General features: G+C 43.4%; 3 protein-coding genes across 6 annotated transcripts; 1 reads left to right on the top strand and 2 right to left on the bottom strand.

The window, feature by feature from the left end:
* Window positions 1-107: 107 nt before the first annotated feature.
* On the bottom strand, window positions 108-6,339 carry FAM217B (family with sequence similarity 217 member B). 4 transcript variants are annotated; one of them, XM_051633115.1, is made up of 4 exons: window positions 5,019-6,339; window positions 4,058-4,163; window positions 3,877-3,962; window positions 108-3,517 (listed from the first exon to the last, which is right to left on the bottom strand). In XM_051633115.1, the coding sequence occupies exons 1-4, from the start codon at window positions 5,111-5,113 to the stop codon at window positions 2,332-2,334; spliced, it is 1,473 nt and encodes a 490-aa protein (XP_051489075.1). In that variant the 5' UTR covers window positions 5,114-6,339; the 3' UTR covers window positions 108-2,331. The 4 variants fall into 4 exon arrangements, with proteins under 4 accessions (XP_051489075.1, XP_051489074.1, XP_051489076.1 ...); XM_051633114.1 differs by having other exon boundaries at window positions 4,058-4,169; window positions 5,019-6,338; XM_051633116.1 differs by having other exon boundaries at window positions 4,058-4,169; window positions 5,024-5,121.
* LOC127390946 (sterile alpha motif domain-containing protein 1-like) lies at window positions 5,135-6,957 on the bottom strand. The gene is made up of 2 exons (XM_051633119.1): window positions 6,556-6,957; window positions 5,135-5,221 (listed from the first exon to the last, which is right to left on the bottom strand). The coding sequence occupies exons 1-2, from the start codon at window positions 6,955-6,957 to the stop codon at window positions 5,147-5,149; spliced, it is 477 nt and encodes a 158-aa protein (XP_051489079.1). The 3' UTR covers window positions 5,135-5,146.
* Window positions 6,725-11,550, top strand: PPP1R3D (protein phosphatase 1 regulatory subunit 3D). The gene has a single exon (XM_051633118.1). It carries the CDS (start codon window positions 7,705-7,707, stop codon window positions 8,626-8,628), a length of 924 nt encoding a protein of 307 aa, XP_051489078.1. The 5' UTR covers window positions 6,725-7,704; the 3' UTR covers window positions 8,629-11,550.
* The last annotated feature ends 2,770 nt before the right edge of the window (window positions 11,551-14,320 follow it).

Here is a 14,320-nt window from a genome sequence, read left to right as displayed (position 1 = left end):
TGAGATAAACTGAGCTACAAGCTCCATCCTACCCCTCAGGAAAGGAATTTTCTAAAAGAAAACCTCAGAGGCGACATCTTGTGGATGATGAAAGAAATACAACTGGGTCACAGGCAGTATTTCACTTTTAATATAATAATATACAGTAACTCTGAACTACAAGATCACTTTCCAATGAAATCACTAGCAAAAATAGCCACCAAAAATTCAAATAAATAGGAACACATGATCGCCAACACAAAAAGCTGGGCTGCAAATTCTCTAGTTAACTGAGGTCCAGCCTTTGCAGACAGAGGGGTCTGTTTAGTTATTTTTCAGAAGAAAACCCACCAATGCCAATGAGAAACACAATACCTTTAAAATAAGGCAAAAAAAGCTGAAATACATGATGAATCTGAAACAAAACAAAAGGATGAAATAGCAACAATAGAATGTGCTGGTCCTTTGCAGTTGCTGGTGTTGAATGCCATCCTCTGAATTTCACCATACCTCTGACACAGCCAATTTATTTGATCTTTAAGCATGTCAGATTAAGTTTCACTTTAATTGCATAGAGCTGAATGTACATGCAACTACAATTCATTTTAACTGCAACCTCACAAATACTGAACATGGAAATGTAATACTGCACATTACATTTGTTTCCTTTATCAAGTTAAAATTTCACATTTGGTCTCCAGTAGACTAGGAAAAAACCACTAAAAATATTCCTTAGACAATTCCTGAGCAATGTTTTTATGTACTGTAAAATACTCTAGTTTACAATTACATTTATTAACATTCTCACATTTTAAACTACTACAAATCCATGCTTTGAAATTTTAGAAAGCTGAAGATCTGGTAGGCACGATGAAAGAATAGAAACATCTAAGCATCTTAAATACCAAGAGATCAACAAGAGAAGTGCAATTTATCTATATACATAATGTACCCTTTCGTATATGCTACTTTTTCATTTTCTCCCACAATGTGAAGGATCCACTTGTAAAATCTGGTCCATCAGACCTCAGCTCACTTCTCATAAACAGTTCACTGTGACTGAGGATGAAGTTAATGCTGCTCAGTATTTAATTTTAAAATGAAAGTAAGAAACATCCTCTAGAATTCCATCTTTAACAAGATCATGTCCCCAGCTCCTGTGATTGATTTGAAATTGTAACAGATGAACTGACACTTGAATATTCACTGAACTATCCTTCATATTCTCTTGTATCTCACAGACACAAGAGAAAAGACCTGGCTGTACAATTTCGTTCTGTAGGATCTTTCTCCATGTTGCTTAAATCTTTAAACAAGAAGCCAAGCTAACTGGAGTAGACTGGACCATGGGATAAATAATAGTCATATCAGGTAACTGAAAATAGATATCTTTTGTATCAAAATATATCTTTCCTTGAACTTACAATAGTCTTTACATTCATCTACTAAGAGTCTATTTTTGTTTTGAGAGGCTACCAGTTCTGAAAATTAGGTCACAGAGTCTCTAGTAATAACCTCACTTGGCATTAGTCATAAATATCTATGTGCAATTTTAAATTTGGTCATTCCTTCTAAATGGCAAAAACCATCAAGGCTTACAAAATTAACTTCAAGGAAAGCTGTCTGTAAACACAGTGGACATTTCTGGGTATAAAAATACACATTCCATTTCCTTAATCTGTCAGTGTTGAAGCTGTCTGCTGTTTATTAAGTTTTTATCTTAAAAAGAATCCTTTCTGCATTAAAATATTTCAAAACATTGTCTCCCTTCTTCTTATATAAAAGAAAACAAACAACTAAAAACAACTAATGCATAAAAAAATCCAATTCGTCATCTTCTGTGAAGAACTATTTTGACTTTGCATAGATAAGCATGCTCCATTATGTTACAAAAACAGTTGAGCCCTTTTCCATCAGAAACCACCACCATCAAACCTGTCCCACAAAATTGCACATCTGCTCAAGAACATGGCTCCTATTTCCTCAAACACACCAAGGTAAGCATGAGAAACACCACAGACTTCAATGGACTTCAACTGGTGCAAACAGGAGGAAATGTAGTAATTACGTATTTCTCTAAATTTTCATACTCTGCTATTATTATTTTCACTGAACCCTTGTAATTATCTTTGAGGAAAGATCAATGGAAGACACTTGCCTTCAGGGAAAAGATTTCCTGCTGGCCTTGCTGGCTTAAGATCAGATGTATTGAAATGAACTGTGCTGACTGAGAACCCTGCATTGAGAACATACTTTCTCAGGATCTTCCTATGAAGAAAACATGACCCTTCTGCATTGGCCAAATGCTTTCTAGCAGTCAAGAAGCATCAACATTTACTAATGAATTTTTCTTCATTTAAATTTGCACGTTTGCTTTGTGCCATTTGTTTTTATTTTCCTGTCCCCTGTTGGTTTCTTAGAAGGAACATAATTGTTGGCATTGCCATTTTTCTTTGGATTTGTGCTGGCGTATGTTTTTAAGCCTTTGATGGGAGCAGCTGAACCGTGAAATGGGGGTTGCTTAGGGGGTCTGATATTACCAACACTTTGAATTTTAGAACTGTTCTCAGAGGGCTGCAGATTGAGAAGCTGTTGCTTTACAGTTGGTTTTTTTTTCAGTTCACTCCTTACTTCACCAGCTTGTCGCAGAGAAGACAGCGCATATCCTGTCCTCTCAGAAAGTTTCAAGTGACCTGGATGAGAATGTAACTGGTGACTTTCTTCACAGTATGATATTCCCCTGTGACCTGAACAGCTTCTGGGCAGCTTTGTAACACTTTCTTGGGGAACCACTTGCTTGTTGGGCAAAGGGCTGAGCAATGCTTTGCCTTTGCCAGGACTTTTTAGGGTACGGATAGAACCAGGAGTAGTCTGTGGCCTGGCTTTGGCTGCCTTTCCCTTCTCGTTCTGCACAGTCTGCATTTGCAGCCATTCCAGCTGCAAAAGGCGATCAATGTACTTCTCAAGAAATCCTGTTGGCTTTGGTCGAAATTCAGTTTTACCCTCTACATTAACAAAGATGGCCAGTTGCTTCAAGTCCCATGAGTTGAAAGGGGGTGGGAGGAAGTCTGGGTAGTAATATTCTGATTCTTTAAAACCCATATCAGGGACGTGTTCCAAACAAACGGGATCAATTTCTTCAGCTCTGAGAATGAGTTCTGGTGGTGTGCAGGGAGATGGGGGAATGGGAATCCTTTCGGAATCAGAGAGATCACTGGCACTGTCATCTTCAGCATCTTCTTTAATACTTTGTACTGATTCAAAATCAAGAAACTTTTCATCTACAGATGCTTCTTGCCATTTAGAAGAGCACGGACTGGCTTCAGCAATATCTTCTTCATGATTCTGTTCCAACTGTTCTTTTTTACCGCAATAGAAATGTTGCATTGGGACATCTTTAACCCTACAGTAGCTACCTTGTGTGCTGCCTTTTATGCTAGGAGGGATCCTGTGCAGAAAAGATTCATTTTGCCTTCTTTCTGGGAGAGTCCTCTTTGGTCCTTGTGCTCTGTGCAGTGATGTGCAAACAGTCGAGACCCTAAATTAAAAAAAAATGATCATATCCTGTTAGCCTGATTCATGTATTTGGAACAACAGTTCTTGCTACCTTCTTCAAGGACATGAATCCAAATGAATGAAGCTAAAATTGGCATGGAAACTTTGTCATGAGGTAAAATCAACATTTGCTGGCAGAGATAACACAGGAATTTTTTTGTTTTATTTTATTCTGATTTTGCCTGAGAACTCACAACTTAAATTTGTTGTCCTTGTAAATGCTGAATTCTAGGACCAGTTAAGTTGAGGGCAAAATAGAAAAGCTGAGATTTCAGCACAAGCATTTTATGCACCAGTTTGAAATATCTACAAATTAAACAGACAATCTTAACATAAAATTACCTTTTTGACTGAGTAGTGTCATCCAGCTGGTTTCTTCCCTTCTTAAAAATACTTGGTTGGTTACCATCTTGAGTGTCATGGGAAGTCTGAAAAAATAAGAAAGCATGTGATGTTATTGAGAAGCTGACATAAACTTAATACCCTTTCTCTGTAAACAAACAAACAAAAAAAAATTATTTACCTTTTCAATGGCACTTGATACATTTTTGCCTAATCTTCCAGGAGAAGGTTTCACATGAGAAAGTGGTTTACTTAGGCCTTTGGTGCTTGGATGGTTTTTTCCATTACTGTAACTAGCAAGGATTAAACAGAGTATCACATATAAATAGCAACAATCATCACAATGAGGAATCGCAGATACCGAACACAATAAAAGTTGAGAGTGCAATTCAGTTTAAAAAAGACAGAGAGTTGATTGCAACTATTCTTAGCCTTAATCAGAACTATGCCATGGTCACTTTTTATTTTTTTATACTACAAATGCAAAATATCAGCTGGTATGATAATAGTTTGACCCTTACATAGAAAACTTTATCAGAAGATCCGAAAGTATTTTGGGGATAATAAATTGTAAAAATGTTAGAGACTACAAATTTAACTACTATTTTTGTAGTAACTGATACATGGTCCTACTACAATTTAACAAAATTAATTATGAAGTACAACTTCAAGCCATGTCTTGACTCTCTCATTTGCATACTCTCAACTAAATTTAAAATAGTATTCCTATGAAGTTCATAACAAAGGCATGAACAAAAGTCACCATTTTATATTATACTGGGGTTGTGGAAAATAAAATGCCGTTTTAGAACAGGAATAAGCAAACTGTGCCCTCCCAGTCTAATCTAGTTTGACTGAAGTTCAATTAATTTGTCAGGCTGTACATTTTGTTCACAGTTTTGATGTCAGCATAATAAGATTTTGCTTTAAAACACAATTTCACCAACTCAATTCTTGTGCCTCCACGGCTGCTGCAGTCACCTCTGTCACTTTGTGACCTGCATGATCATACTGCACCATCATTTCTTTTGCAGTGGATGAGGAGAGGATGAGAATCTAAAAAGTACAGCCATACACTTATTAACTAATCTACAGTATTTTGAGATTTCTGTAACTAGAAAGAGAGAAAATAATTTCCTTACTTTACCATTCCTTTGTGGTTTTCATTGATTTGGGTTTCCTTTTTCTGTGCCTCTCTGTGCAGTAATAAGGGATGTTCTTGAATGCCTGGTCCCATTCCTATTCTTAAAGAGTATCTGCACCTTTATTTTTACATAATCTTCCGGTGACTCCAGTCTTGTGGGTTTGTAAGGCACAGCCTATCAAATGCAGACATCACCACGTCCTGGAGGCGCAGTAAACAAACACCATGCGATTACTGGCAACGTGATTTAGATTTAAAGGAGTAAGATAAACATAATCGACTACCAAACGGTGCTGGAAAACACTGCCTGTCGTCCCCAGTGCTCACTTAATGGGCACCAGAACCATTCACTGCTGCCCCACGCCGAGCTGCGGGCGCGGAGCGGAGCCGGGCAGGGGGGCAGCCCTGCTCCCCTCCCAGGGGCACAGCTTGGCCACCAAAGCTGTGGAGCAGGGCGAGACAAAGCCAGGCAGGGCTGCCAGGCAGGGCCAGCGCTGCGGGAAGCCCCGCAGCTCCTGCAGCCTCCGGCCACAGCCCGCCGCGACCCCCGCAGGATGGGCCAGAGCCCGCAAACCACCGAGCTCCTGCCAGGGGGTTACAAGCCCCTTCCTGAAAGACTGTTGGTAAAACAAGGGAAACATCTGGGGGTGCAGCACTGTCAGAAGAGCTACTGTTCATTGTGTGATGTGCTCATCATCGCTTTCTTCCTCCTGCGCAGCGTTACATGTATTGACTGGAGCCAAGTATCACAGTCAAATGGTGGTGGGTGTTTCTGCTCTGAATTTAACCAGAGCAGATGATCAACCACCCGTGTTCTGTGTGCATGTGGAGTTGTCTTTTTTGGATGGAAAATGCACTCTTCCTGTATTCATATATGCAAACTTTGTACCAAATACTTTTTTTTTTCTCCTTCTTGCAAAACGAATCTCTAAATACTCACAAACTCCTACTAAAAATACTCAGGGAACAACTGGTAGTGTTCTTTTGTTTTCCAGAAGCTGCATTCCCAGAGCAGGGTGCATGTGATTGGCAAAAGGTGCCAGATGATGAGCACCAAAATACCTCTCCTTACCCACCTCTAGTTCTGTTGCAATGCTACTTATGTACTTGTATCTCTATTTACATTCGATCCTGTCATTTCTCCAGTGCTTCTCGACCCGGCATCTCCCGGCCGAGGGAAGGGGTCACGGCGGGATGTTCGCTCCCAGCGCCGGTCAGACCGCACGGAGGGGCACGCGCGGGCCCAGGACACGGCCGGGGAGCTCGGCAGCTCCCAAGGGCTAACGCCACGAAGCAGCGGCTGGTTTTGAGGCTCCGAGCCCCTCCTGGCAGGCTGTGCCCGCAGCGCCCGTGGGCGGCCGCCGAGCCGGGCCCCGCTCCCTCCCGGGATGCGCCAGCCATCCCCGCTGCTGGCTGCCACCGAGCTGCGTGATGCTCTTGAATTAGCAGACGGCACCCGCGCGTTTTCTGCCTTCCCGCCCCTCCGGCCCCGCCGCTGCCGCCTCCCGGCCCCGCCAGCCCTGCCCGGTACCTGCCTTGGCCTCAGCCGCCACCGGCACTAAGGGCAGCGCGCGGGCAGCGGCGTCAGGCGGGCAGTGCGCAGGCGCCCTTCGGCGGGGCAGGGCGGGGCTCCGCGCATGCGCCCTCCGTACGCGGTAGGGCTCGGGCGCGGGCCCGCGGGGCGGCGGTGCCGGGACGGGAGCTGCCTGAGGCCGCTCCGCCGCGGGGGCAGGCTGCGCACCGTCCTCCTTGCCCTGCCGGGGGGGCAGGCTGCGCACCGTCCTCCTTGCCCTGCCGGGGGGGCAGGCTGCGCACCGTCCTCCTTGCCCTGCCGCGGGGGCAGGCTGCGCATCGCCCTCCTTGCCCTGCCGCGGGGGCAGGCTGGGCATCGCCCTCCTTGCCCTGCCGCGGGGCGGAGAGAGGGCTGCGCAGCTCATGTGGGCTGTAGAGTCCCCAAACGCGGATTCCTCTTCCTCCAGCCACAGTACCGAGCCTGCCTCCACAGCCCCGCCCGACAGCCTCCGCCGCGACAGCCCCCGCGCTCCGTCCAGCCTTTGCAGCAGCCTCGGCTCCGGCTCCCTCCCGCCCGACAGCCTCCAAGCCTTCCCCTGCCTCGGCAGTCCCCGCGAGTCGCCCAGCATCCAGTGTGACAGCCTGGAGTGTCCCTGCTGCTGCTGCTGCGGGAGCGTGGGGTCGGCTGGTGTCTGCGAGGACAGCCTGCAGTCCCCTCTCTCCGTCTGTAACGGCCGAGGGTGCTTCGGGCCATGCAGTGACTTCTCCGACAGCCTGGAGTCCTTCGGTGTCCGGCACGACAGCCTCCAGTCAGTCTCCAGCCTGTGTGAGAGCTTCACGTCCTCCAGCATCAGGGGTGATAGCCTTGAATCCCTTTCCAGCCTGAGCAACGGGTCCACCAGCCAGCACAGCGGCCTCCAGTTCACCAGTCAGTGAGCCTGCCTTCATCTCCCCATAAAACACGCTGACGTGTGGTTCACTTCCAGCTACTGTGAGAGCTACCAGGTGCCCTTCATTCAGTGGTCTACGTTGTTCCAGTTGATTCTTGCTGTATCCTGTGCAGTAACCTCAGATACTCCCGGTGGCTGCCATTCCCAGGTTAGGTGCTTCAGAGAGTCAGTGCTCGTTATTACTTGCAGCGCTAACGCTGATTTTTGTGTCGTCAGTTAAGAATGGAGGTACGTGGTCCTCGCAGGAATCCCAGCTACCTCTCTGATCTCTATCAGAACATGTTACGGGCTGAAGAAGCACCAGCACAACGGCGGCAGCAGCCTCCAGAAGTCCATACAGGTAGCAGCATGACTCCTTGGAGCAGTGTCCTAGCCAAGGGGGGCCCTCAGCCAAATAAGCTTCTGAGTAGCACTTCCCCCAGCTGTGACCCGGCGTTGCGGCCCATCATACGGCGCCGAGCGAGATCTTTGCCTACATCGCCTGAAAGAAGGAAGCGAGCAGCAGTGCAGTGCCAAGTTCCTGGATGCCAGAGTCGTATGAACCGGGTGAGATTTGCTGATGCGTTTGGTTTGGAGCTCACCAAAGTGAAAGTCTTCCAGACTGGGGAGGATCCATCGATCCCCTTGCATGTCCTTTCCAGGCTCTCCATAAACTCAGACCTCTGGTACAGCAGCTGGGACTTGGAGTATACCATGCAGTGCTTGGTCCCTGACTTCCAGCAGCCTGCAGACTGTATAGATTTCTCCTCCCGACTTCAGGAGCAGCAGGTGTGCCTTGAACGAGTGACTAGCTCAGATTTGGGGCTCAATGGTACCATCCAGGTTCGCAACGTTGCTTTTGAGAAGCAGGTATCTGTGCGATACACCTTCAACCAGTGGAAAAGCCTCCATGAAGTGTGTGCTCGTTGGCAGAGTAGCATCCCTGAGAAAAACGGGCAGGATCAGGTTGATGTTTTCACTTTCTTTCTCCCTGTGCCTCCTTTCCTCCTTCAGCTGTGCTCCGTAGTCCAGTTTGCAGCAAGGTACCAAGTCAATGGCCGGGAGTACTGGGATAACAACAGAGGCAAAAACTACAGTCTGACCTGCTGGGCTCACCCTCTTAAGATGCCTAGAGAATGTGAGGAGAGCTGGATCCACTTTATCTGAATGAAGAAAGTGGGTGCACAGCAGCTTGTCAGTAGTCTTGGTGGCACTCTCTTCTTTGGCATGGCTCTTTGCTTCTATGGCAACAGTCTCCTTTTTAGAACCTGCCAAACCTGGCAGGGAAGTAGCTAATGACCCGTACAAACTGTTCTAAACCTCTCAGGAGGAAGAAAGGGCCAGAATGAGTATTGAGTTATATCCATTGAAAGCCCATGTGGTTTCTCCTAGTGTGTGCCTCAGTGCAGAGTGGTTCCAGGGGATGCTGTCGGACTACTGCAGAGCAAAACAAGTCACTTCATGTTGCTAGTAACATTGTAGGTTGCATAGAATATTTCTAACTCGTTTATTTTACCATTTTGTACTATCTGTTTTCTAAGTGGGCAGTGTGGTTTAACTTGGTTGGTTTCTAATTCTGTTTATATTATCTCACCAAGTCTGGGCACTATTCCATTTATGCATAATTTGGATGACAGACACCATAGGGAAGCACTTTTGAAAAAAAATAAATATATAATGAAGACTGTAACCATGTTAAATATTTTCATTAATATTTGGATTGGAAATGAAATGTTGCTGTGTGCAAAACAGATGAAAATGTCTCATCAGCCCCTTTATTTCCTTTTTAAAAAAGGGTGCCTTTTTATCTCCAGTGTTGGGAAGTTCTTATCCTTTCCAGGTGATGCATAGGTAGGCTTTTTCTCTAGGTGGTGGTTCCAAATTGTCCCTTTTCCTTGGCACTTGGTTTTGCTAAGGGAAACAAGAGCAGTTTTACATTTGTGTAAGCCACCCACAGCCAAGTATGTATTAGTCCAAAAAGTCTACTGAGTCATTCTGGAAGTGCAGAAACCTCAAGAAAATTAATGTGGCTGGCAACTTGATTGATACTCATTTAGTAAAGGTAGGACTTCAAGTGAAAAAGCTGCCTGGTTCCAAAGGAACCAAAGTCATGAATGATGATTCTATGTGCTGCTGAGCACCACTTGCAGAGTACTGACAAAACTCAATCCTATTTGAAACGTTGCAAATTGACTCTGTTGTTTGCTTTAACTTTGTATTGGAGCACTGTGAGGTTGAAGTTGTTTTGAAGGAGTGGGTGAGGCTGTGGTGCAACTGCCAACAACAGAGTGCTGCCTGCTTTCAATCCACCTGTGTTAAATTACTGTGTCTGGGTTAGAGGAATGACCATTACCAATCTGGTAGCAATTCTTTGTCTCTTAGAAGAATCAATGCAGGGAACTTGAAGTCTAGTCTTTCTCATACAGCACAAAAAATGGGAGCTCTGTAAGAAAGGGCTAAATTGTAAGGGTTTTTGCCTCTTATGGTGGGCTTCTGGTGACTACATGACATCCAACAATAAGGACACAACATATCTGAACTATTCAACTGATGCTCTGCATAGTCGATGGAGATGTCACTACAGTTAGCAGACAACCTGTGGTGTGACAAACTGTGTCATATCTGCTGAGTGCAGAAAGAACACTTGAGGGACTAGTTCTGCCATACTGAAAATCGCAGCATTAGTGCAAATTGTGCCAAATTATGCCAGAGTCTGTAGATGTCAAGTAAGATGAGCTGAAACATTCCTTCAGTGACTGCAGAAGAATGTTTCATAGCATGAATTGAAATTGCATACCCTTACTTTGGTGAACCTTGCTCACTTAAGAAATTCCATTAAAGTTTATACAGTTTATCCAGGTAAAATCCACAGAAAGAGTATTTAATGTACTTGCCAGTGAAGTAAGAAGAAAACGAGTATACATGTACAGAAGCACTTGTGCTGAATAAAAGGCACCTTTTAAAGTATAGTTCCTCCCCTATCCCTCCCCATCAAATTACTGTATTTTTTCCATGAGCAAAATCACTGAATTGCCTCTGCACACCATTAAAAATCCCTCTCTTGCAAGACTGGTATTTGACACTAGTTTACAATGGATGTTGCTGGAGCCCAATGCAATACTTGGCTTACTGGCAGAAAGATGCAGTTGCCAACTTCTGGGAGAGACTCTTGTGTGCTAGCAAATAAAAACTCTTGAGAGTTACTGCAGGCAAGGATAGATGATGTAAAGCTGAGGCTGTCAATTTAAAGGTTAATATCATGTTGGAGTCAGAGAGATAAGAAATTAGTATCTTAGCAGTATGAGTTTGGCTCTTACGGTCTTCCTTCCATAACCTCTCAGTGTATTTGCATGTGCAAAGTCTTGAATACTAAAGTATTTGTTGTCTTGCTCTGCTGGAGAAGAGTTGACAGTAGCTGTTACTAAACCAGATGTGTGGCATTGCTGAGTGAGCTGAGCAGTCCCCCCTTGTAACAAGTGATTTCTGTGTTAAGCTGTTAAACACTCACACGTTACTGCCACATGTCACATGGAAGATGAAATTTGCACTTACGTTCTCCTGTCATGTTCAGTAAAGAATATCAAAATTATTCTAGGTGACAAAAAAGGGATTAAGCCATTAAGTAGTGGTAATGCTCCCCTGTTGTGAAGGTAAAGTTATGACCACCTTTATAAATTCTCAGGACAACTTGACTGCTTGCACTGTGTTAAAATCACCCTTAAGCACCTCCCTTTTAATGAGGATTTTGTACAAGTGAATTCTTTACAAGGGTTATTGTCATATAATGCACTTTTTAAAACCTGTATTTATTATAGTTACACAATAAATTAATGTCTAGTAGTCCACAGTTTCAAGGTTTTTTCAAGCATGTTTTTCAAAGAAATGTAAGGAACCCATCTAAATGAAAAGAGGTGGTCTTTCCTGATTATGTGTCTTGTCCAGAATAAAGTACAATACACAATATATCAGTAAAGCACATATGCTAGACAAAAGGTCTTTTTGTTTTACTGGAGAGCTGTTTTAAAATCAATAATAAAACTATGGCTATTGTAATACAAAAGATTGCAATAAAAGCTTGTCACAATTTTATGTTGTTTTTGTCAATGGTATTCCTCTTAACAGTTAAGAAAACTCCTGAGGCAACCTAATGCTCAGTTGTCACTTTCAGAGCAACATACTCGGAAAAGTTAGGTGGGTTGAAGTTGATAAATATACAGTGATTAGTCTCCACAGCTGCAGAAATTACCAGGCTGCCACTTCTTCCATGGGGTTTGTTGTAGTTTCACAGTTCTGTGAAATGCAGCACCTGCAGGATTAAGATCTAATGTTGGAAAAAGGCACAATGCCAGCTGATTTTACTATGGTTTAATGGGAAAGAAGAGAAAGGGGTTTTCCTCTAATACCACTTTCCGAAGCTGTGCTGAGCTGTACTTAACTCATTAATTTCAGAGCCTCACAGTTGTGTTACTCTTTCTTCCATTTGTTCTTCCAGTTTTCATTGCTGCAGTTTTTCCCTCCTCTCAAACCATGTTCTTTTCACTCAAAGGTTTCTTGAAAGTATGTCTACATAGGGTATGTTAAGCAACATCTACAGCAACTTATTTATCCTCTGTATGAAAAGTATCTCCATCAGTGTCAAGCATTTTCTTGCTACAGTTCAAGATCTGAATGAGCTGTTGCCAGGTTTCTTCTAAAGCAAAAGAGACATTTAAGAAGAAGGCATAGGGAATAAAGACATATACTACCAATTACTTTTTAATCATTGTTAATAACTTCATCACTGCTCAGCAGAAAGATGATTATTGCAAATCACAGTTAAAATACATAGGAATATCTGTATTATCCCAAGTTGTTTAAGAATGTCAATGTCACTTTTTATTACAAAGTATACAGATTACGTTATAAATATATGCATGTAGAGGCATAATGAAGGTGCTTTTACATAGTATTATAATACCTTTATGATTGTTTTTCCCCTTCCCTATACTACTGATCTGAATCAGAACTAGCACTACCACCTTAATTGTCATAACTTTACCTATTAAAATAGAGTATTAAGCAATGTAGACTAACCAAAAGACCAGCAAAGGATAGAGTCATCTTTGATTTTAACAAATCACCAGCAGTCAGTGCAATGTTATGTACATGTTACAGCATTGCCTGCTAAGACACAGTGCATCAAGTCCGAAATGATTAGTCATTTGTCAATATGAGTCTAATGTTAGTACTGACTTTTGTCCTGATTTGGCTTTCTCCTTATGATCTCAGGTCTGCAGCTATTCCAGCTGACACTTGATATTAAAACTCTTGGCATCGATGCTTCTGACCCTTCTCAGCTTGACACAGAATGGCAGCTGGGCCAAAGATTCATTATACTGGCCAGTACAATGCCTGTAGTGAAGTTAAACATTAGTGCTACATGGTGCTAGCCTACCCTAAAGAGAGCTTCCACTTCCTCTGAAATGTTGAAGTGTAGTTGCCATGTCTCTGGCCCAAATAATGTCACTGCTTGTTCCAGACTGTTTAATGCATAACTTGATGAAAATTCTGCTTTCCATTGACCTCCTTCTGCTAGACTAGTGTACCTAGTGCAGGAGAATGGTATGATCCACTTCTGTACTCCGTGGCTCGCTTTTCTTTTGCTATAGAATGAGTAAAGCTGTTTTCTTTACAAGATCTGAAAATCTGTGGGTAGAGTCTATGCCTGTGCGTGACTGGCATTGTGACTGGTAAGGGAAAGCATCAAATGCAAATTAGCTTTTATTACTTCTGCTTCATATGATGAAAGTAGAATTCAAAATTCTGTTTTAATAGAAAACTTTTGATTGCTCCAAGTTCCTCATGGAAACTTGTCCCTAGTAGGTTCCTCAGTAAAGCTGTACTTGTGCAGATCTGCTTCAGACCCCCCACCACCCCACCAGCAGTTAATGCTGCAGTTCATGCAGCTGAGCATGTCTGCTGCAAAATCCTCAGCACTACTCACTCCCATGGCATCAACTCCGCGGAGATACATCAATGCTCTTACCACGTCACTTGCTTGAATCGCAGTGACATCTGGTGGTATTTTAAATACTTTGTGTACCGCTGTTTTGCCTTTTATAGTATTTATTTGTTTGCTTGTTTTTTTCCTTTAGAAAGTCAGTGGTGTTATTTTATTGACAACAGCTGCAGGTTTCTCTGCTGTGAAAGGTGATCATTCTCTGAGATTGCTACTTACTCTAGGTATGAATGGAGCTGCTTCCTGATACTCTAACTGGAATATACGAGATTCATGCTAAATTTTATCACCTGCACTTGTGATATGAGTGATAGACACACCAGCATCACTCCAGTACAGGTGAAGCCCCACTTTGGAACTGCTGGATTTCATTTGAACATGTTACGCAGTTTCCTCTCTGATAAAGATCACACATGTCAGTAGAAGCCCCTTATCAACAACAGATCCGTACCCGAGTTCCTCTATCTGTTCTACCTGATGGGAGGGAAAATGTGTCTGAATTAAGCATATGAATGAATTACACTGATTTGGCAAACTTACGCCCAGTAACTCTTGTCTGCACTATGCACTAAATTTAGCGCTCTAAATATTGGTTATCAATAAAGGCAATTTGTAATATAAAACAAGAACAGTGGGGGCCCTGTGTAAGCAGAAGCAGTATTGTGACAACGTGGCTATTGCACAGCATAAAACCACGCCACAGATCTCTCCTTCCCCGCGGCAGGGGGTGGCTTCCTTTTCCTTTTCCCTTTCCTTTTCCCTTCCCCCTTCCCTTTCCCCGTCCCTCCCGCGGTCTCGCTGTCCTGGTGCCGCGGCCGCAGCGGTTCCTGCTGCAGGAAACACTTGGCAAACGCTCCCAGC

Source organism: Apus apus, chromosome 15 (assembly GCF_020740795.1).
Source record: "Apus apus isolate bApuApu2 chromosome 15, bApuApu2.pri.cur, whole genome shotgun sequence".
Lineage (NCBI taxonomy): Eukaryota > Metazoa > Chordata > Aves > Apodiformes > Apodidae > Apus > Apus apus.
This window is presented reverse-complemented; position numbering and strand designations above follow the sequence as displayed.